Consider the following 23,021-nt stretch of genomic DNA (forward strand, 5'->3'; position numbering starts at 1 on the left):
CACTTTTAAATTGTGTTGTTTTAACTTTGAATTGTTTTGTTTCAACTTTTCCACTATTGTATTGTGTTGTTTTAACTACTCTGTATCACCTGTAGCACCTTGAACCTACCTGTGTATGAAACATGCTTTATAAATTAAAAAAATTAAAAATGCCTATCACACGTTCTGAAGTCAAGGTGGCATCTCCAAATTGCTTGTTTGGTCTAAACAACAGTCCACAACTCTTTAAATAGGAAAAAGCTCACATTTAAGAGGCTGCAGGTTCCTATAATCAGCAAATCTTAATGAATTAAAGAAAATGTGTATACACCCAGACAGATATTCATGGGATACACATGGGGGACTTTGTGCACTTATTTTCTCAAAAGTATTCACATTTGTTTTGGCCCATGCCCCTAACACTTAAATGGCTTTTAAATCGGTTCACCAGTTTTTGATCCTACTAAGTAAGAAACAAGCAGGATGAAAAACATATCCTCCTCGGCAAAGATACAAATGTGTGTGTTGGTATTTATTATCAAACTGTAATGAAAATGGAATGTTACACTTTATTGTGCCTTAAAGGGCATTGTATAAAAATGTATTATGTTTATTAAAACATTTATATTTTTTATTTACAGTCTTTGACTTTAAATAAATGCACATGTAGGCTCCAAGGAGGTTATAACACCAATATGCATCCCATTTGCATTGATGTTGTTAATTCCCCTTTGCACGAACTCACCTTTGCACTGCAGGCCCTGCCTCATGAGGCCCCACAGCAGGGAGCCACAGTGGTCACAGAACGTGGGGACCTTGTAGTTGTGGATACTGAATTTATGGGGCATGTTAACACTGAACCGCTGTGAACCCACCTATGGAAGGAGACACACACACGCACACACACACACACACGCACACACACACGCACACGTACGTTACAAAGAGGTCACTGTCACATTATCGGAGGAATAATGCATGTGGATCAAGTGGTAGTACAAAGTGTACGCATGTTACCTCAAGTAAAACAGATTAATTCAGGAAAGGCCTGAATGGCGAGTATTCAGTTTTTCCTACATGATTAACTGCATGCGTGTTCATGTCTAAATATGTGTATGATATGTAATGAACTCTTTATTAACAAATAATATATTTTCTGAGCTTTTCATTTTTACCAACATGGATGTTTGCATGTACCTCCTCAGGTGTGTCCTCCTGCTTCTTCATCCCGGCACACTTGGTGATGATGAGCTCATGGCAGCGCTTGTGGACGACACACGTACACACTGAAAGCATCAACATTAGGTGTTCACCAATGTTTTGTCAAATAAAGTTTACATGACGATTAGTTTGGCCGGTAGAATATGAATAGCAATATATGATGTTATTACTGATGATATCCTGCGGATAAGATGGACCAGGAACAATAAAAGTTCAATTCTCCAGTGATTCTGATGCGACACTGTTGCACCTAGTGATGAATCGATTTGATACACTGATTTAATATCCGTGCCAATACTGACCTTATTAAAAGAGTTGGGTACCGGCTGAATGTGACTGACCCACATTAAAAGTCGATTTAAAAATGTAACAATGCAATCTCAACCTTTTTAAACTATATAATTAAAATCTACAAAAATCTAAAAAGAGTGTTGTGGAGCTGCAGCCTCTCATACACATTACAGGAGATGCTACAATTAGTGCTACATAGTGATGTATAAAAAAAAAAGATTGCTGGTATTGGATTGATAATCTACACTCGCCAGACAAAACATTAAATTCAGAAGATCTAGTAAAATCTGGATTGCTTTCAATGCTAAATGTTTTACAATACCCAGCAAGGATGGCTACAATATGATTAGTGATATATATATATATATATATATATATATATATATATATATATATATATATATATATATATATATATTTGTAATTTCTTGTGGGCTTCTGCTGGGCAGCAATTAAGTACCTCAACTAATGAGTTAAGTAACACTTTGACTTCCAGCTGAATTTTCATCCACTAAAGAAAAGCATGGCAAGAAAATGTGCAACTGAATCAATGCTCATGCACATTTTTTTAAAAAGTGGATGTTGTCTGTGTAATGCAGGTCATCTGTGGCTCTGGGTGAAGGTGGCTTGAGACCAAATCACAGCTGTCATTCAGCAACATGTAATCCCTCTTGTGTTCTCATGCTTAAATAATACATGATGTGCAGTGTTACTTGAGAAATTGGAATCCGCCAGAGAGAAAAGTACTCACCCTGACACTGGTATCCCTGCTTCCCCAGCACGCCCCTATCAGATCACACACATACGAGTCAGCCAGGTTGGTTTAATGAACTATAACAGTGGGTCTGTGTTTGTGTGTTTTTTTTTCCTACCAGATAAAATCTCTGCAATGTGAGCAGTAGGTTGGTTGTCTCAGGTAGGTGGCCATGAACTTGTGTCCATTGACTTGATGGACGCGTCTTCGGACGGCGCCCTGTCGCCGGCGAGGACCGATTCTCTCTCGAAACACCCGCTCCTCATTCTCATTGGTCCCCGTGGCTGTCGAGAGAGCACACACAAGATAATCAACTAAAAATAGAGAGAATAGTATAGAGAATTTTTTTTCTGTGTTCCTGAGTTTATATTCACACACATCACAGTGATGCTTTCTTAACACCCATTGATTTTCCTTCCTGAGATGTTTGTACAAATAAGGATCATTTGCATCATGTTGCTCGAGATGTTTAATCATTCAACGGCCTCTCATCTTCCTTTTCCCAACCTCCCTCCCTCTTCCTCACAAACACCTTAAACCTACCAGAGGCCTATGCATACGTACGTGTGCATGCTATTTATACTTTCATGTGTGGGCACTAAAACGAAGGACAGCATATTAAAATACTCCTCCTCAGCGAGCACCATCCAACCAGCCGTTCCCTTCCTCTCTGCATCTCCCCGGAAAGATAAATGCTTTCCGAGGGTAACCTTAAGACAAGAGAACCACCTCCACTCTCACTCCCACACACACTCCTTCTCTCTGAGCTCCTGTCCTAGTTTGCCTTTCTTTCACACTCTCTCCATCTCTCTCCTGGGCTGCGCTATAGATGTGGTTACTGCTGAGTTCGATTACAGACAGGCTGTCTAGGGACTCTGTGTGTGTGTGTGTGTGTGTGTGTGTGTGTGTGTGTGTGTGTGTGTGTGTGTGTGTAGGAGTGTGTTTCTGTGTGTGTGATGGTGGTGCTGGTGAGAGGGGAGAGACAGCTTAACAGGCCATTACTGGGATCACTTTGTTTTACATAATACATCATCCATCTGTCCTGGAAACACACACACGGGCATGCTGACAAGGAGGGGTGATGATGAGGCATAACAACAGTTAAGAGTGATCGTCGTGGAGACAGACGTACTCTGGTTCAGCTAAAGGACCAACTGGGAGATGGCCGTCCAACAAACACACACATACGGACAGACAGAAGAGACAGCAGACAGAGAAGAGGAAAAGCTGAAATACAGATGGTGATATAAACAAATATGACATACAAATGAATAAAAATACAACCTTGGCACTAATCCATCTGCTTCTTTAGTCAATGATTGTAAATAGATTTGTGTACAAAAACAGATAAATAAAACTAGAAAACGCAACATTTTCTGAAGACGAACAACAAAATAAGGTGCACCGAAGGAAGATGAAGTAGTTCCTCAAATGAACAAGAGGCTGTGTAAGAACTGAAGAAAGAGTGACTTCAGAAATTACATCCAAGTTTTCCTGAAGATGACAGAATTAGACCGATATGCAAAATAAAATTACATGACATTTATAAATCTGAATCAGATCCATTACTCCTTAATCCTGTCGAGGAAGAGGAGGTGGACAGAGGAGGGTGAGATGAACTCGTCACATTTATTTAGGCTTAGGAAACAACATGCCAAACTCAAAACAATAGATCAGCTGAACACTGATGGGCCTATTGCTAATGATTCTGGTACAATTACTAACTTTATTCTTACTCTTTTAAAGAGACATTTCATAAACTGGCTTAACTAGTTTTTATTTATTATTCCCTCTTAATTTGTCATTTGTTTTCTATTTCTTAATTACACTTTATTTATTTTGTGTATTTTCTGTAAGAACGTTGTGAACTTTTTTTGAAAAGTTCCATATAAGTAAATTATTATTATCATTATTATTTGTACATCTTATTATTTTCATTATTATTGTTATCAGTATCATTATTATCATTATACATTATTATATATTATAATATACTATTATTATAATAATTATTATTACATGCCAATTTGTATGTATCGAAATTCTGCCCTAAATCTTAAAAATCATTAATTTCCATACAGTGTTTAAAAGGTAATTAATTTGGATAAATGAAGATATTGCATTGGACAATAAGAAGCTGTTTCTTTAAAAAACAAAAAACAAAAATATAACTCTGGTCACTCATGAACGTTATCTTTTAAGCTTTGAGAATAAAATATTTAAAGGGAACAGAAAAGGATGAAGAAACCGAGAGGGAGAGACTGCAGATGGTCAGATTAGGTCAGATTATTGTTTTCATGTGCTTCCTGAGAACAACAGATGTATAAGAGAGAGGAGAGGAGAAAAGAGGAGAGGAACAACTCCATCCAGGCTCTGAAGCTGCAGAGAACAGATTGCACCAGGCGAAAAAAAAAAAAAAAAATCTGCTAAAAATACCACCTCTTCCGCTAGTTCTCACCCTCCATCTCTCCATCCCTCCTATTAGCGCACACACACACACACACACACACACACACACACACACACACACACACACCATTTGTTTTTATCAGCATACATTAACATGACGAGCACTCTTGCCAACTGAGCTCAGGGTGGAAGTTCAAGAGTGGGCGTTGAGTGGGTCGTGAGGTCACCACAGAGTGTCCAATCATCGATGAGGAGGGCAAGAAAATGAAGCCTAAGTGTGCATATGTGTGTGTGTGTGTGTGTGTATGTGTGTGTGTGTGTGTGTGTAATCCGTAGCTCAATCTCACCTACTATTTTAAGAATCTACTCCCTCTCTCTTCACTCTCTACTGCGCTCTTTATCCGTCTACAGAGAAACTACAGTGTACACACACACACACACACACACATATATACAAGCACACTTTTACTGGAAGGCAGAGAACAGTTCCTATTTATAACCAGGTGTGAAGATACACAGGTGCAGGTGAAAACCACTCTTATCAGACATCATGTGAGTCAGTAAGTGTATGTGTGCGGAAAAGGCTAACTGAGAGAGATATTCTGGATCTTTCCATGTTTAATGAATACAAACAAATAGAGGAGAAGGAAATGGAGAAGAAGAGTGAGGACGAGAAAGTTTTATTAAATCTTTTAAGTAACTTTCTAGGAAAACAGGAAGTCATCTTTCCATTGCACTCGATGGCCTCAAGTTCCAATGCAGCCAAGTAGCAGTGATTGCAGAGGATGTGTGTACATTATGTTAGGTTAAACCTGCAATAATTCTGATGTTTTGTCCACTCGCAGAAGACAAAAGTTGTGAACACAACATTGACATATCATCACCTTTTAAGTTGATATGGCGAACATGTTAGCAAACAGTTGCTTATTTACATCCAGCAGTTACAGAGAAACATTATCAATATTTTGGAGTCGTGTCGTGCCCGATTTTTAATCTCCTTTAACTCGGTTTTTGGTCTATACTTACTCCTGAGGGAAATATCTGTCTCTTTAGCTGCTAAATGCTCCACTTTGTTTACCATGTAGTGTCTAACTGTGTGCTGTTTGGTAAAGAGCAGGTAGTGTACAGTCAGTGGGTTTTTAGAGCTTTTTCACTGAAAACAGCTGCATGCTGCAGCCAAAAAACAATACTATAAGAGCAGTGAGAGTGAACCACGACAGTAAGGTTGTGGGTCAGATAGCTAAACAACAAACTCATTAAACTTACTTACTCAAAGTCATTATTGAGCTGTGTAAAGCTGAGGGGAACTTTACAGATTCAGGTGATAATACTCTATGTATGTTCATCACTACAAGCGACTCCTTTAACATTCGTCATTTGATATATTGTTAAAATAATAATGACTTGTAGCTTTAAGCTCATCGTAAAGCAACAAAACCCTTCCAAATAAGTCCTTATAGGATATTATAGGAATAAAGAATTATACAAGGCTTGAAATGATAAAAGGACATATATATCTTATTATTTAATATTCAGATAGCTTTGGCCACTCATAACACTTCCATTTGTCATGCATCTCCTGCTACTTTCATGACAGAGAAAAATAATAGGTAATCAATAACACATTTCATGTTTAAGATTAGAGATGGCCCGATACCATTTTTTGCTTCCTGATACCGATTCCGATACCTGAACTTGCGTTATCGGCCGATACCAGTGTGTCATATATTTTATTATGTTTTAACAGCTGTATACTACTATCCCTGTATGGATGTGATATTATTTCTATCTTTGTTGTTGGCCTGGCTCAGGTTAAACTCTTTGTGAAACATGAACAATGAACGCCCCCAAGACTTTCTTTTATTATGCAGTTTGTCAGTCAGTTATAACGGAAAAAGAACACAAATAAACTACTTTAATATAGATTTTCGTTAGGGCTTTATTACGTTGTATCGGATCGGTGCATAAACTCCAGTACTTCCCGATACCAGCGTTTTAGGCAGTATCGGAGCTATCGATTTAAGATAGTTGGGTTTTATTACATATGCCACAATGGAATTGGTCAAAGCTGCACTCGTCAATAAAGCTTTGATAAACTGGCGGAAAGTGTGGCGAATAAAGAGACAGATATGTTCCTCAGGAGTTGGGAGGAAAACCAAACCAGAGATAAAAAGAGGAGCGAATATTGGACTTACTTTTGTCAGGTGCTCAAAAACACGACTCCAAATCAATGCAAATATTTCTCAGTGTGCTTGATGTGTAAACAGGCAACTATTTGCTAACAAGTTCGCCAAATCAACTTTATTTAAAGCTGTACTTTCTGCCAGCACATACCACCGTGTCTACATGGGTGTTTTAATGTGCGATTCCTTCTTTTTACTAGTAAAGTAGTGCAATGTGGTGGTTTTACCTTCAGTTGAGGATCCGGACAGGTCAATGACCACGTACACCTTCCCCTCTGGCTCCAAGTCAATCTGCAACAGACAAAGAAAGAGAGAAACAGAAAGTAAATCAGTGAGAAATAACACGCCTGAACAGTGAGTGCAGCAGTGGGGCTTTCCTCCAGCACAAACAAACACACCAGCGCACATGGAAGAGCTCATTATCTTCACTACAATTACATTCCTCCCCATCCATTGCATCATTATCAGCATTAACGTCAGCATCTTTATTACTATTTCAATTTCTATCCTCAACATCATCACTGTAGACCCCATTTACTCCTGGTATTACCATATCTGATATGTTATCTGGATAAAGAATTCCTATAACAGGGCATTTTACACCTGGTGTTTATAAGCATTCTTGAATCTGCCCTTGGGATCCAATCTCAATGTTTAAATCAGGTACAATTTATCTTTTGCAGATGAAGGGGTCGTCTCTAGCTTTTTGCAAGGCTTGCTTGAGAAAGCAGAAAGTGTTAAAGTTGAGAATGTGGTCTGGTCGATCGGATCGCATTTTGATTGCAGCCCTACTTAATGCTGGCCCATTTCAACCACTGGTACATAGTGAGGCACCTGGGATTGTGGGCTGGCCTGTTGGTCAAAATAATACACAGGAAATGTGGTCAATCCTGCCCGTCAAATAATAAAAACAACAGAGACACCAAAGAGGAAAGAAAGTCACGGCTCAACTGTATTACTTAAAGTAGAGAATCTATTACAACTTCCAGATGTTACATTTTAAAAGTGGAATATGATTAAGTCAATCTAACTGATGAAGCCACAGTTTAATTCATAATTGCAGGTAAACTATAATGTAATCATCCACCCATCTAGTGTATGTTGCAATTAACAGTCCCATTTCTCCTTCCTGCTCCAGGATAGATAACATTGACCACCCAGTGTTTGCAGGAGAAGATCATTTTCATATAGAGATTGATAAGGTATAACATTAACTTTCTGAATAGTATCATAGTGAGTATTACGTTAATATTAACCACAGCCGTAATAAAAAAGGTATAGGGTTGTATAATACATTTAAAAATACTAAATATAAAAAAAATGATGTCCTCAAAAGAGTCAAATCAGCTTTCTTTACAAAATGTTCTTGTGCTGTGAAGAGTTTGCAGCCAAAATTTGCAGCATTGCATGTTGGACAAAGTAATGCTTGTGGAGTCTCAGCCAAACTTCTTATTTTTAGATCACCAGTGAGCCTAGTCCTCTCTGTGTCAACAGACTGTAAAACGGTAAGAATTGATTTCTTGTGTTACACTCACAGGGATGTTAAGAGTTGCCAAAACACAGACTAGTTGTTGGAGGATAACCTAAAGAGGAAGTACCTGTGTTATAATCCATTCATCCTCTATATACATGGCATCAATTATAAAAAACAAAAATAAATGAAAGCTGATTAAATCAGCATCTTTTCTTATTTATTTGATTAATCATTAAGGTTTTGTGTTTAAAGATAATTTTTAGCAAACGTAATGAATTACCTGTCATAATGAGTTATGTGTGTTTGAGCAGGTGTCATCAAAATGGAGGCTAATTTATTCTGGGATCTTCATTTGCACGCAGAACAAAAATAAATTTTGCTGCTCATACATTACCAGATAAACAAACATACAATCTGCACATCGTACACACAAGACTTATTCTACAAATAATGACATCACCCCTCTTCAATACACAAGTACGGAGATTAGAGAGAGTGCAAAAGAGAGCGCTAGAGAGACAGACAACACAAGAAGAGAGAGTGAGAAAGAGAGGTTTAAATCCTTAGTTAAGCTCTGGGACAGCAGCAGATCCTCTTATGCAACAGCCAGAAACACACACAGAAACACACACACACACACACACACACACACACACACACACACACACACACACACACACAAACACACACACACACGTCCATGCATTGCTGAACATGAGACACAAAGATCGCACAGAAACTAATATCAGACACACTGCATACATCTCATGTAGATACAGCAGCACACAATCACGTAGAGAAGAAACTACAGTATTGAGATATGCAGCAGAACATGACACTTCGGTCATAAGCACCTAAATTACAGCTGTTATCAGAGGAATAACATGAATAAACAATTGGAAAAAAAAACATCTGCAGGTGAAGAATGATTACACTGTGTTTAGAAATTACACAAATTTGAAGATAAGTAGCAAAGATGTTTTGTCAGTGTTTGATTGGATACTTGTTATACTGTAGGTCCCTTGAAATATCAATGACTGATTCAAAGCTGTCACTTTCATCCAGCTTTTCTAATTACCGTAGATAATTCACACAAAAATGTTTGGATGGAAATACGGTGTTATAAGATTAGCGTGGCTCATTTAAAGCAGGGGTCTCAAAATTTTTTAAGCCAAGGACCCCTTAGGTAAAAGCGAGATGGAGCATGGACCCCCTACTACATATATTGTATAACATTAAGTTGCACATTAAACTGTGCCTACAATAACATGTACGGAGGCCTAAAGCCTTTATACATACCTTTTTTGCATAAGCTATTAAAATAGCCTAATAATTGTTGGCATGATTTTATAAATCATGTTTTAATGTTAAACATACATTTGGTATAGTAAATCCTTAGGATGAACTGTATCTGTGGATGGCTACCTTAGTGACTACCTTACCTATAGACCAGTATGCTTTTCATCAGTGGGGATATACGTATATTTGCTAATAATATGTTGGATTCATTTTAGATCTTTTTAATTTTTGAAAAAAACTCGCAATGAGTCTGAGGACCCCCTAGGTTTCCCGGACCCCCTATAGATCTCTGATTTGAAGAATAGCTCAGTGTGTAGTGCGAGTGTAGCGAGTGTGTGGTCGAGAGACAAACACACTGTAGCTCCTCAAGACCTAAGTAAAGTTCATGTATTTTGCCTTCTAACTTCAGGGTCTGGACGCTGAAGTAGGAACAGTTAACACAGGTGTTTCCATGTTGCATAATATTTTTTGTTAAATAAAATCAGGCCTCCTTCTACATTAATTAACTGTCTTGAACTAGGCTTTCGTTACATTAGGTCAGCCTACACAGCAGTTTTAGAACAGGCTTTTTAAAATATATCTAAGTGCAGCAGAGCAAGAGGTAAAACATTGTTTCAGTAAACTATTTAAAGATGAACTCACACTCTTTTGCCAATAATCACATAATTTCAATGAACAGCCACTGGAATTTACAACATGGATTTAGAACTAGTTGCAAAGCCAAAAACAACAGCACTGCTGTGTGACATTAGAAATGGACAGAAAAATCTAATAGAACCGTAAATCACAATTATTTGTATGACAATTAATCTTCAACTAAAATGTCATGATTTATGACAGCCCTAGCAACCACTATTAAAGTGCTCATATTATTCTTTTTGGCTTTTTCCATTTCCTTTATTGTGTTATATATATTTTTGTGCACGTTATAGGTTTACAAAGTGAAAAAGCCCAAAGTCCACCCCAAAGGGACTTACCATCTCTAACAGAAAACACTGTTCACAAACTGCTCCAAACAGCTCTATTGTAGTCCAGCCTTTACTTCTGTGACGAACGTGCGTCACTTTGTAACACACGTTATAATGCTCGCCCAGCTGCAGCCCTCATATTCTGCTTCTGACTGGATAGTAGTCCTTACCTAGCTACTGCGCATGTTCAACTCCCAACAAAGATAGGAACAGATGTGAGATGTCTCACTCTGTAGCTAAAACAGAGATCTCAACACACAGGGTGAAAAGAGGAGCTGCAGCAATGTGCAGTACAACAAAAATATAGCGTTTTTTGAAAATTAAAATATGTACACCTATTCTGATATAACCTCTAAATACAATTATGAAGCTGAAAATGAGCATAATATGAGCACTTTAAGAAAGAAGATGCATAATTTCATTGGTTGAATCTTTATTTCACTCTGATCTGTGCATTTTCTTGGGTTTATGTATATTCTAAAGCACTGTAAAAACACTGTCACTTGTTTTAGAAAACTGCTTCACAAATAAGGTATTATTAGATCAGCTTTGCGTCATTTTATGGTGTCATTAACGTCAAGTAAAGCTGAAACGATTGGTCGATTGATCTGTTGAAAGAAAAATAATCTGCAACTATTTTGATATTAATATGACTGTTTCAGTTGTTTCTTAAGCAAAAGCAATGCCAATGGATTTCCTGCCTTCCTTTGTCATATATTATTGTCCACTTAATATCTTTCAATTTGGACTTTTGACTGAACAAAAAAAATCTTGAAAACATTACCTTGAGCATTGTGAAGTTTAGATTTTTTTGACATTTCATAGACTAAACAATTAATCGAAAAAAAATAATGAACATAATCATTAGTTGCAGCCGATATATTTATTTAAAATAGGAACAGTGAATATTGATGAACATTTTTATAAATATGCAAGATTATAGCCTTTGGCCATTTTACATCTTTAGTCCCTTTGGCAGGTTGAATTAAATTACAACACAATATATCAAGGAAATGTATCTGAAGCAACAAACAACAAAAACACAAAGAATGTAGCGCATATGAGCATATGTGCAGTATCATCCTTTTGTTGCATGTATAACACATAACAACTGCATGGAATTTGTGACCTATAAACACTATTGGATTCTTGATGTCTACCCTTGAAAATGATGTGCTAATCCCCAAACGTAACCTCTTGCATAACAGCGCATCTCAGTGAGGATTTCAGCCGAAAGATGGACTCAGAATGATTTTGAACAGAGTGGAGCAAATGGACAGTGCCATCATTGATATAGTGCTCGGGATCCTGGGGTTGCATGCCAGCCAAAAGCTGCACCGTTCTCACATGGCCAGTTACTGGCCACTTGGGCTGTGAGGTGCCTTCAAGCTCTGTTTTCTATCCAAATCAATAAGAAACACTACTACACGGATTTGGAGTTTTGAATATGAATTAGACCATGCCAGTGTTCAATATCATGCCAAAAGAAATCTAAAATAAACCAATTTTTATTCTTGGAATTTACACCACCATGTAATGGTAAAACAATTTAAAACCCATGACACAGTACATTATTTTAATGATGTAACATACTTTGTAGATTAATCACAGGCTTATTTATATTATTGAAGTGGTTAACTGCAATTGAATGATTGGTATACTTGAGCAAATTTACTCAGAGGGGGACCAAAATGAGATTAAAACAATCTAAAACACTTGCCACAGCCAGCGTAGCATTGATTACTAAGAGGCAATGGCTGACCTGATGGATTATAGCAGTGCTCTCAAAGACTGAATGTATGATTATTTTGATCACAGGTTTCATAAACTTTCTGTAATAAAACATCTAAAAGCAAAAATCCTATCAAGTCATAGAAATTAAATTACATTACATGTCATTTAGCTGACGCTTTTATCCAAAGCGACTTACAAGTGCTAATATATATCAGAGGTTGCACACCTCTGGAGCAACTAGGGGTTAAGTGTCAGGGACAAGTGCTCAGGGACACATTGGTTAATGTATTGCAGTGGGAATTGAACCCAGATTCCCACACCAAAGGCATGTATCATATCCACTGCGCCATCACCATCAAGTGGGGGACACTGGGAGAAATTTGGTGGTCTAATTTGTGTCAGTTTGAGATCCTTGATGTGAAAGCAATTGAGAACCACTGCGTTATAGTACAATAAAACATGTATTAAGTATGGTATAATCACAGAAATTAATTGAGATTAATTGGATACCTGAGAATGTAATAGTGTATTCAGAAATGTTATAAGAAAGAAATCCTTATTTTTCAAATATGTGACACTGTTAGCAATGCATATAAAATGTAAAATGAATAGCTTGTAACAGAATGGATGTATATGGGTCACACTTTACAGTGGACAGTTGAAGTATTTTGCATCTTTGGTAAATAACAGTTCCACAATAGTGTTCCTAAATAATAGCCTGAGATTTGGGTGAACTGCCCCTTTAAACTTTACCTAGAGATTCTTAGTCCACAAGAAGGTGGATTACATGACTTGGTAGTTGAAAAACACTCTATGAGAAGGTAAATACTTACTTAGCAATAGCAGTTCATTAGAAACTAATTAAGCCGCCTACACATGATCAAAGGCGGCTCTGCAATGGCCATTCCTTTGTTTTTCTATGGGGAGAGCGGTGCAGCCCAACTAGCCGGGGCACTAACCTTGGCGTCACACACCACTTGGAATTGCCGCTGACCTTTCAAGGCGCAACCAATTCCAGAAGCGATGCACTTTGCTTATCTGCTCTGCGCCCTACATCTTGGTTTTACCATGGATCATATGTGGGCAGCTTTAGACATAAATATTGTGGTTCACACCAGCTTTACACTGGTAACTTATAGCGGAAAAAGTACAGGTGTAGCTAAAACCATTAATGATAGTCTCCTCCATTTAGGTGTCATTTAGCTGGGCTTTATACTTGGGACATCTAAATGGAAACCTGTGTTTATATAAAAATGTCCTCTTTGGGAAAAAAAAAGGGTATATAACATTAATAATGGATAAATAAATTGCTTTCCTTTAGTTGAGACGGTTCCAGCACCTTAGCATTATATATTCTGGCTTCACAGCACCATTGTCAATGTTAATAGTTACACCTGAGCTTTTCCTGCTCTGACAACAAGTCAACATGTCTGCCGTGAGAAAGCTCTACTAGAGTCAACTTACCGTCTCTCTTTCTGTGATTTTAAGCTCACCTGTCTCTATTTGAACTGCCATGTCATTACATAAACCCAACCCTTCAACAGGTAATTCAGGATAAAACAAACACTACGCCAATAAATTTAATCACACAGTATTTCAAAACTCAAATCATTTCTGGTCAGGGTTGGGCAATGTGACAATACATTTCTACCTTTTCCTTAAAGCTGCACTAATCAATATTTTTATACTAAATGGATCAAATGACTATGTGTAATAATTAATATGTGGAAAGGTAGCTTGTGTTGTTTTAGTGATAAACCCACAGAGAATTTTTGGGGAAAATGCTCTGATAAACCCACTGTACCCTGGAGATAACTGGGCTTGCTTGATGTTAGTTTAGCATTTTTACCAGCGTTGGCCAACAATGATGTCTAAAATTCCTTACCAACGTGCTATTTAGTACAATAAAAATAGTATGTGAGATTCTTAGTCTGTTTTAGTACATTTTTGTAGTTGAAGAGAGAGAGAAATTTAGTACCGTTGGGTACTGGTACTGAATTCCAGGTACCGGTACCAGTTTAAATGTGAATGGTACCAAACCCTACCCTACACAAGTGAACAAAAACTCAATCAATGCAGCTTTAAATATCAGTGGTTGTATTGGGCTGTTGTATGCAACATTGTGAATTAATATTGGATTTAGCATTAATATGATGAAGAACCTTGATTTGTCATGTATACATTTTACCTGATAAGCTCAAAATTGATATTTTAATTGATTGATTTTTATGAATAAATAGTGTCTCAATGGCATTTCCAGAAAATTTACAAAATCATGAAATATCTATTAAATGTCAGACCATGGTGAAAAGGCGTGTCATAATTTTCCAATGCCCAAAGACCAAAAGATATTTAATTTACAATTACATAAAACTGGGACAATCTTTGCCTGATAAGTGGTTTGAACCATTAACTGATCCTCAAAATGTGTTGTTTTATTTTCTATCAACAGACTAATGGATTAATTGACTAATAGTTTCAGCACTAATATAATGACCTATACAATGATAGAAGATTTGATCCACATCACCACCCCTGTTAAATGAACTGTAACGTGACTTGGATTAAACCTGCTGTGTACAGACACACACATGCACTGAGTTCCCCCGCCCCGAGAACAAAAGTTGGGAGGAGAGAGAGCTGGAGAATCTAGTTCATCTCATTAATCTTGTTAGTCCAATTAGGACACTGATACAGCCAGGGAGACGGAGAACTTTACAAACCCTCTGTGTGTCTCTCTCACACACACACACACACACAGGAAGCTGAGTGTCTGTGGATTTTAAAATGGACTTCGGAGGGAGGTTAGCGTTAAACACACATACAAGCTTAACTATCTTGTGTTCGTCCCATCACCACACAGACGAACACTTCTGACAGAATGAAAACAGACAGAATGAATGAAAACACACACACACACACACACACACACACACACACACACACACACACACACACACACACACACACACACACACACACACACACACACACCATATGCAGCAGCACAGAGAAGCACTCAACCAAGCAGACAGGGCACTCAAAGCTTGCATTCTGTGCTAACCCCCTCCCACTCTCTGTCCATCTAGCTCGCTATCTCTGTCCAACCAGACAGCTCTCTCAGGAGCGTTTAGTCTCAGTGACAGCCTCCCACATCCATCTGTCAAACAACAAATTTCGGCTTTGAGAGAGCTCGACCGCATTCACACAATAACGTGTGTTTGTGTGTGTGTGTGTGTTTGCCCTTACACACACACACACACACACACACACACACACACACACACACACACACACACACACACACACACACACACACACACACACACACACACACACACACACACACACACACGAGGCCCATGCTGAGTGAGACAGCATGAGAGTCATGCATCTTTAATGTAACATCACAGACGGCTAATAATGTAAGAGGAGCTGAGCTGTGTGGTGGTGGTGGGGAAAGATGGGGGAGATTAGACCAAACCCCGCCCCCTGCCACGAGTGACGGGTCGAACGGTCCAGTAGCAATAACTAAACAGGAGTAGAATTTAATTTAGGAGAATGGACATTTGATCAAATCAAGTCTGTTCAGTCGTCTTAGAGCTCACACACATGCAAAACGAATGTGTGATATCCAGATGGGCTGGCAGACGGCCTGCTGTAGATCACAGTCAACGCTGTTAGATCGGTCTAAATGAAAACACACTTCATGAAGACTCAAACTGCAGAAGGAAACCCTGTCCTAGGGCTGACTGATTTGAGGAAAATTGTTAATTTTCTAACCATATTGCGATTGTGTGAACTCTAGGCCTGAGTTGGTGGTCGATATAAAAGTTTGTGTCAAATATAAGCACAAACGTATCTTGTTTGATGAAAATAAAAAAGGTGCAGCAATTAAAATGCCACATAACCGCTAAGTCCCAGGTCAGATTACATCAGTGGAACCTTTGTATGTCTCTACTATCTGTCCATTAAATAAGAAGGAACCACCAACAGCTGGTTAGCTTAGCTAAACACATACAATGGAAACAGGGGGAAACAGCTAGCTGGCTACGTCCAACAGTAACAGTAAAAGTCCACCTACAATACCAGCACCTCTAAAGCTCACTATTTAACAAGACACATTGTGATACAACCACTTAAACCAGTCGCTGAGGTGGTCTGAGACACATTTGACCACATGGATGGTAGTATGAACGCTGATGCGTCCTGATACATCCCCAACATGAAGTAACAGAAAAATACGTCATCAATGCTGGACGTGGTGGTTGTTTTGGTGACAGCATGCCAACTTGCCCATTTTAGAACGAGTTGGACAAAGTGTTGCATGATTGTCATCGCATTGCCCGATGGAAGGAAATGTGTTCGATTCTGCTGACAGCAATATTTCCGTCTGTACCGACACAACCACTAATGTGAGTGCCGAGAGTGTGGATGAAAAACTGTGCGCGGGGCCCTTTGACCTTCTAGTGACGTAGGCAGTTACGAAAGCTGGAGACACATGATAGACAGGTGTGAATGGCGATGTGTCTTGGCTGTCCACTTGTGTTCGGATCACCAAAACGCATTTTAAAACCAAGTGTAAACAGGGTCGTAGACACACTCCTTGGGTAACAGAAAGACAGAGGGGGTGAACAGTTTCACCTGCTGTCCCAGAGTTCTCAAATATCCATCCCATTTCTTCCCTTACACTGACAACATGCATTAAACACCCTCCAGGATAAACACACACACATAAGGTTGACCTGATTTGGCATCAGTGGGCAGTGCTCATCTTTTGTGTGTGTGTGTGTGTGTGTGTGTGTGTGTGTGTATTGTCATGGTGGCAACAGCACATCTTAAATCCAGTCTGTCCTACTTAACTAACAGGTCACTGAGGGGTGGAGCCTATGATGTCATGTAACTTGCCATGGTGAGGGGATGGGCTTATGACAATATGGCTGTGACCTCAATGATCAGAGTCATGTTTTGGCTGAGGATGGCCATGCTGTGCTGTCCCTTACACAAAGGTACAATAGCATTATGATGGTAAGGGATGATATTTTCAACTTTACCTTCCATGGCAAAAAATACAGTAAAGGCCCAGTCATCCCACTCATCTTTGCGAAATAGTCTAGCTTGGTGACAGTTGGTGAACTACTGTAGCTGGTGAGCTAAAAGGTGGGCGGCGTAAGGTGCTACAGGCCGCAGCCGGCCCGTTCTCCAAAAACCAGCACTGACAAGACATCTTACTGACAAGACTTTAATGTACCAGGCAGTGACCATAACATTGTCCGTGGTATCGAATTGCAAACATTAACAATTTTTTATCATAAACACCATAATTATGAGCAGCCAAAACATTCAAGTCAACTGCTCTATAATTCAGTTGGGAATTTCTTAAGTGTCAATAAAAAAGTGTGACAATTGCTACAAAGACATCGTCGTGACACTTATCAAATCCAATATTAACACTAATATAAATGATTCAACTAAATGTAAAGACGCTTCACACTATTTGTATCTATCACTTGTTAACAAATCACAAAAAATATGTCGCACAATATCTTATATATGCAATGACTACAAGGCTAGAAATAATCATCTAAAACAATGTTGTTTTACTGTTGGTTCAAATGTTAGCCTCACAAAGGCTTGATAAACTTAACAATAAACTGTTTAAAAATGTTTTTAAAGGAATGGTGACTGGCTTCTTATTGTAGTCCTTCAGTCATTAATCCTGGCTGCTGTAAGTAAGAGCATGTGAGTGTGTGTTGATGCCAAGTGTCAAACAGTGGCTGGCTGATATCTGACGTGGTCCGTGTCCCTGTGAGGAAACGCTGTGTGGCTCCTAACTCCTAGCAGTAAATATATCAAGCTTCCAGCTTGATATATTTACATGTAGACAGAGCTTATTTTTACACCTCATATTCCACTCCCTCTCCTTCATCACTATTTCCCTCTTCTCCACAGCCTTCTCCTTTTTCCTGTCTATGTATTTTCATGTCCATTTACCTCCCCAATTTATCTTTTCTTAATTTCTACCTTCTCTGCTTACTTTCTCTCTGTCCATCTGTCCGTCTCCAGGGCATGCCATTTTCAAAAACCTTAATTAAATACTTTAATTACACCCTTTTAATGCTGGAACTGTTTTTAAGACTAGAAATAAAGTGGAGGAAACCAGCCTATATCCAATTTAAAATATCTACTGGAAGTTATAAATGCAGATGATAAGATTCATTTAACCATTTTGTATTTTATATTTGAGCTCAACAGTGACAACCAATCAGAGCCATTGCTGTTAAGCTTAGGATTGTAGGTAGTGTAGTAATTTGCTGTGACATTACAAATAACATTTTTTTCTTATAACAAGGTTGATTTCATATAACGGAAGAGGCCGGTTACCAGTTTCAAGGTATACCATGGTTTGAAAAAGTCGAGGTTTCAAAACCTCAAACATTTATGACTGGTAAAGGAGAGAAAGTACAGTTTAGTAATCCATCTCCTTGCCTGTGTGCAGTGTGTTTAAAAATAAAATACATTGTGTTCGGTGGAAAAGAAATGTTTTTTAACCAGACATAAAAAAAATTTTAAAAGCTGTAATTGCAATGCCACTACACTGTGAAACCATGATATTTTTGATGAAGGTTATCATACCATCAGAATTGTATACCGGCCCATGCCTATTACATATGGACTTTCGCAAGGTGTTTCACAATTTCGTAGCTTGTGGTGAGTCTACCTTGGATGTTTAAGACATTATGGCTGATAATCAAAAACCTTATGCAGAATATGAATGGGATTTTTACTTCCGGAACCACACTGTTGAGCTCTATAAGACCTGTATGAACTGGGTCATAAAATCTAGCAAAGGCTGACACAATACTGGGGATCCTTTTTTTCCCGCTTGTGGTGGATGAGAGAATTTGGTCCGCGTTGTACAGATGATTCGGTTACAAGGTGCCAACAGAAAACCACGAGAATACATTCGTAATCACCATGTTTTAATGTTCTAAAAGATTACTTTTTTTTTTATTCATTAGCTAAATCATATACCAAAATAATTTTAGCATGGGCAAGTACACTGTGAATGTTTAATGCTATGCTTACGTAAAGAAAGATATTAAATATTCTGTTCAATAATATGTTTTCTTAGTTTTGGTCATAATTCTACAATTTACTCACTGGCTGCATTGTGGACACATGGGGTTCTACATACAGTATTACAATAACATTTGTGACAGCAGCCAAATATACCCTTTTATCTAAACAGCTTATTTAGAAGTGAAAAGTAAAATCAACAATATTGTAATCATCCTGTGCATTGCTCTGCCACTGCTATACCATAGTTACCGCAGGAATGAACAGACACAGTTTTGTTTACAGTGGTATGTGGCTCACCTCTATATAAAGGCAATGGAAGGCAATTTTATTTATATAACACATTTCACTACAAGTAGACTCGCTGTGCTTTATGTTAAAGGTAACGTACTGAAAACATGTACATCAACTTAAGTATTTGGCAGCAGGATTTGGATTATTTTATATCTTACATTAAGGGCAAATATTCCTCTAAACTGCATCAATACAAATTATGTTGTGTCAATATTGATCTAAGAAGAAACTCATTTAGGGTATCAGCTTTTAATTAATGAAGCTGAGACTTTTTACTTTGTATCTCCAAATAAGTGGCGTAAATAACTGAGTACAACTTGTCTGAAGCTTGCTGGGCCCAATAAGCATAATGTGTTTAGCTGAATTATGCTAAAATGGAATTTTCCTTAAAGAACGGACATGCAGCACAAAGAAACCTTTTAAGTTTCTCTACCTTTGATTTTAAATTATTCTGACTTCTTAAAGAACCACCAAGGCACTGTTCTTCTTTGTTTTTCTCTGATCTTACCAACTCTCACCTACCCAGCTCTCGGTCTCTCTGGTGGGTGAGAGGCTGTCACCAAGGGGACGGGCTGTCATTGTCGTCATGGGGATGGGCCCCACAGAGCATCTCATTTACTGAGTGGGACAATTAATAAACATCAAAGCCTGGTTAATATTTCACCGGCGGCACAGAGCAGCAACCTGGCCCACAGCGCTCGGGTCCACAGATGTATCATGGAGAGGTGGTGGAAGACAAAAGAGAACAGGGAGCCGAGAGGATGGGAATAACTGAGACGAGAGGGAGGATGAGATGAGATGAGTGAGGCAGCAGAAGGGAGGCGGAGAAAGTGAGAAAGACGGAGCTGAGGTACACAAGCCTCAGTGGAAGGAAGTGTAACACTGAATAAGAGTTTCTGTGATCAAATTGAGGAATTTTAATTCTTATATGTTTTATTAGTTAGTTTTATTAATTTACATTTTATTGTATATCCCTGATTCTGACATCACTGCTAGGGGCTCTGTGAGGCTGCACTGAGCTAAATGCTAACATGCCCACAATGGCAATGCTAACATGCTTATGTTTAGCAGGTGTCATGTCTGCCAAGTTCACCATCTTAGTTTAACATGTTAGCATGCTAACATTTGTTAATTAGCACAAAGCAGGTGAGGCTGATGGGAATGTTAGGAGTTTTGCAGGTAGATGGTCATAAACCAAAGTATTGGACACATTTAAATGTTGACCCAAAGATGGTGCTAGATGAAGAAAAGAAAAAATCCTTCAAAAGGCTGGTGTGTTGAAAATATGTCATGACAATCCATCCAACCATTTTTTAGATATTGAACTAAAAAAAACTAAAATGTGAATCTCATGGTGGCGTTAGAGAAATAGTCGGGGGCTCACCAAAGCCATTAGGATTCATACTCGTGGTACGGTGGATATCTGTACCAATTTTTATGGCAATCCATCTATTGTTGAGATATTTCAATCTGAACAAAAGTGGTTGACAAACCAACAGACAGACGATCACTACAGTCATGCTGTCCTTTAACCAATTTATCAAAAAAGAATACCAAAACATTCTCTTTTTCCAGCTTCTCAAATGTGACAATTTTTTGCTTTTCTTCCTTTAAAGCTTTAGTGCGTAACATTCAAGTCATTGCCAAATGAGTTGCTAGAAAGCTAATTAAGACCAGATCAGCTCAACACACCACTCTCTGTATTTCTCAGTATGGCTGTTTAGAAAATGATGTCATCCAGCGACTTAGCGCGCAGAAACTCAAGTGAAGATAATTACCTCTTCTGAAGAGTCCATCTTGTTTTCACATTGGCTACTAGCAACTGCGTGGAGGAGTGGGCACAGTGCACCGCTGTTGTCATTACTTAAAATTCCTCATGGGGGCGAAATAAACTATGCAATATAGCTTTAATTTGGTTGTAAATTTAATATTTTTGGTTTTTGGACAAAACAAGCAAGTTTAATATTCACGCAGCTTATTATAGTACTAGCAGTCCATGTATGTTATACATAGTGCTAGCATCCTGCAGGAAGACACTGGGTGGCAAAAGCAATCTTATTTTGAAACGTACAGTATGCTGTGGGAAACTAATTAATGACACAAATAAGTAAAATGTTTAAGAAAAAAACCTGACTGATCCGACTCAGACAACCTATTAACTCCTATATTATATTTCTCACCGTATCCTTGTTGAGTCTGAACTCTATATCCGTCACTGGAGACTGAAGAGTAAATGAAGGTAGGAAGGAGCAGATGAAAGAGGAGTGTAAGGTACACAAGCCAGCGAGGCAGGAAGGAGGAAGATGGTGGGTAAATGAAGACAGGAGGGAGGTGGGGGAAAGTAAGGAAGATGAGGGGAATCACTGTTGGAGATGGGAGGATGAGGGAGACATGGGAGGCAGAAGTGGTGAGTAATGGAGTTATGAAGGGAGGAGGACAGAGGGGAAGGGGGAGGGACTGTTTTGCTGTAAGGCAGATGTATTGACGAGCCAGCAGGCTGATCGATGGGATGTGGTCAATCAACAGAGTGATCCATATGCTCTGACCTTACTCTGGACGGCTGAGGGACGAGGTGTGTGTGTGTGTGTGTGTGTGTGTGTGTGTGTGTGTGTGTGTGTGTGTGTGTGTGTATGTATACAATGTATACTAATACAGTGTAGGATTACATACCTATAAATCAATTAAACCCCTCATAACGAACTATACCATGTCAAGTCAAGTCAAAGTCAAATGAAAAAATGAAAAAAGCTTCATAAGAAATCAAATATGAGATTGGTAAAAACCACAACGAAGATTTTGTTGCCTCTCTTTTTTACATTATATGTTAATCCAGCTGAGAACAGAGTCTGTATTAAAAACTCTGGCATTAAAGAGTTTTCAAAACAGTATTACCATGCTACAAACATGCCATTTTGATAAAAATGAATAGTAGGCTAAAATACTGTAATAACAGAGCATAACACAACATTCACTGTTCAACCGTTTATAATCATATTTAAAACAAGCTTCAAGTATATTGTATTTTGTTTAAATTGCGTGTCCTCAGCTCCCAGAATGCTTGTCCTTCGTCAGCTTTTCATCTAATGTAAAGCGAGAAAAGATAAAACAAAGCGTAGAAGTGGAACCCCATCGCATGTTAAAACTGGAAACCAAACTTGCAGACCCCAAAAAAACTCTTTATCCCCTTACATACAGATATATATGCTGCAGTCCAACATCAGTCCCTGGCGGCCGACGCAAATGAGATAACTGATGAGAAACCATAACAAATGAAAGAAACTCCAGTCTTTCCCACCACTATTTTATAGTAAATATAAATGTGTATCTCTCAACAT

General features: G+C 38.4%; 1 protein-coding gene across 1 annotated transcript in view; it reads right to left on the bottom strand.

Moving 5' to 3' along the window:
- Window positions 1-23,021, bottom strand: part of prkcea (protein kinase C, epsilon a) — a 39,000-nt gene that overhangs the window by 10,582 nt on the left and 5,397 nt on the right. The window contains exons 2-6 of the mRNA XM_028567795.1: window positions 7,065-7,128; window positions 2,364-2,529; window positions 2,243-2,277; window positions 1,177-1,265; window positions 725-854 (exon numbers count right to left, since the gene is read on the bottom strand). Of these exons, the coding sequence (XP_028423596.1) occupies window positions 725-854; window positions 1,177-1,265; window positions 2,243-2,277; window positions 2,364-2,529; window positions 7,065-7,128 (484 nt within the window). The remainder of the gene's footprint in view (window positions 1-724; window positions 855-1,176; window positions 1,266-2,242; window positions 2,278-2,363; window positions 2,530-7,064; window positions 7,129-23,021) is intronic.

This window comes from Perca flavescens, chromosome 21 (genome assembly GCF_004354835.1).
Source record: "Perca flavescens isolate YP-PL-M2 chromosome 21, PFLA_1.0, whole genome shotgun sequence".
Classification (NCBI taxonomy): Eukaryota; Metazoa; Chordata; class Actinopteri; order Perciformes; family Percidae; genus Perca; species Perca flavescens.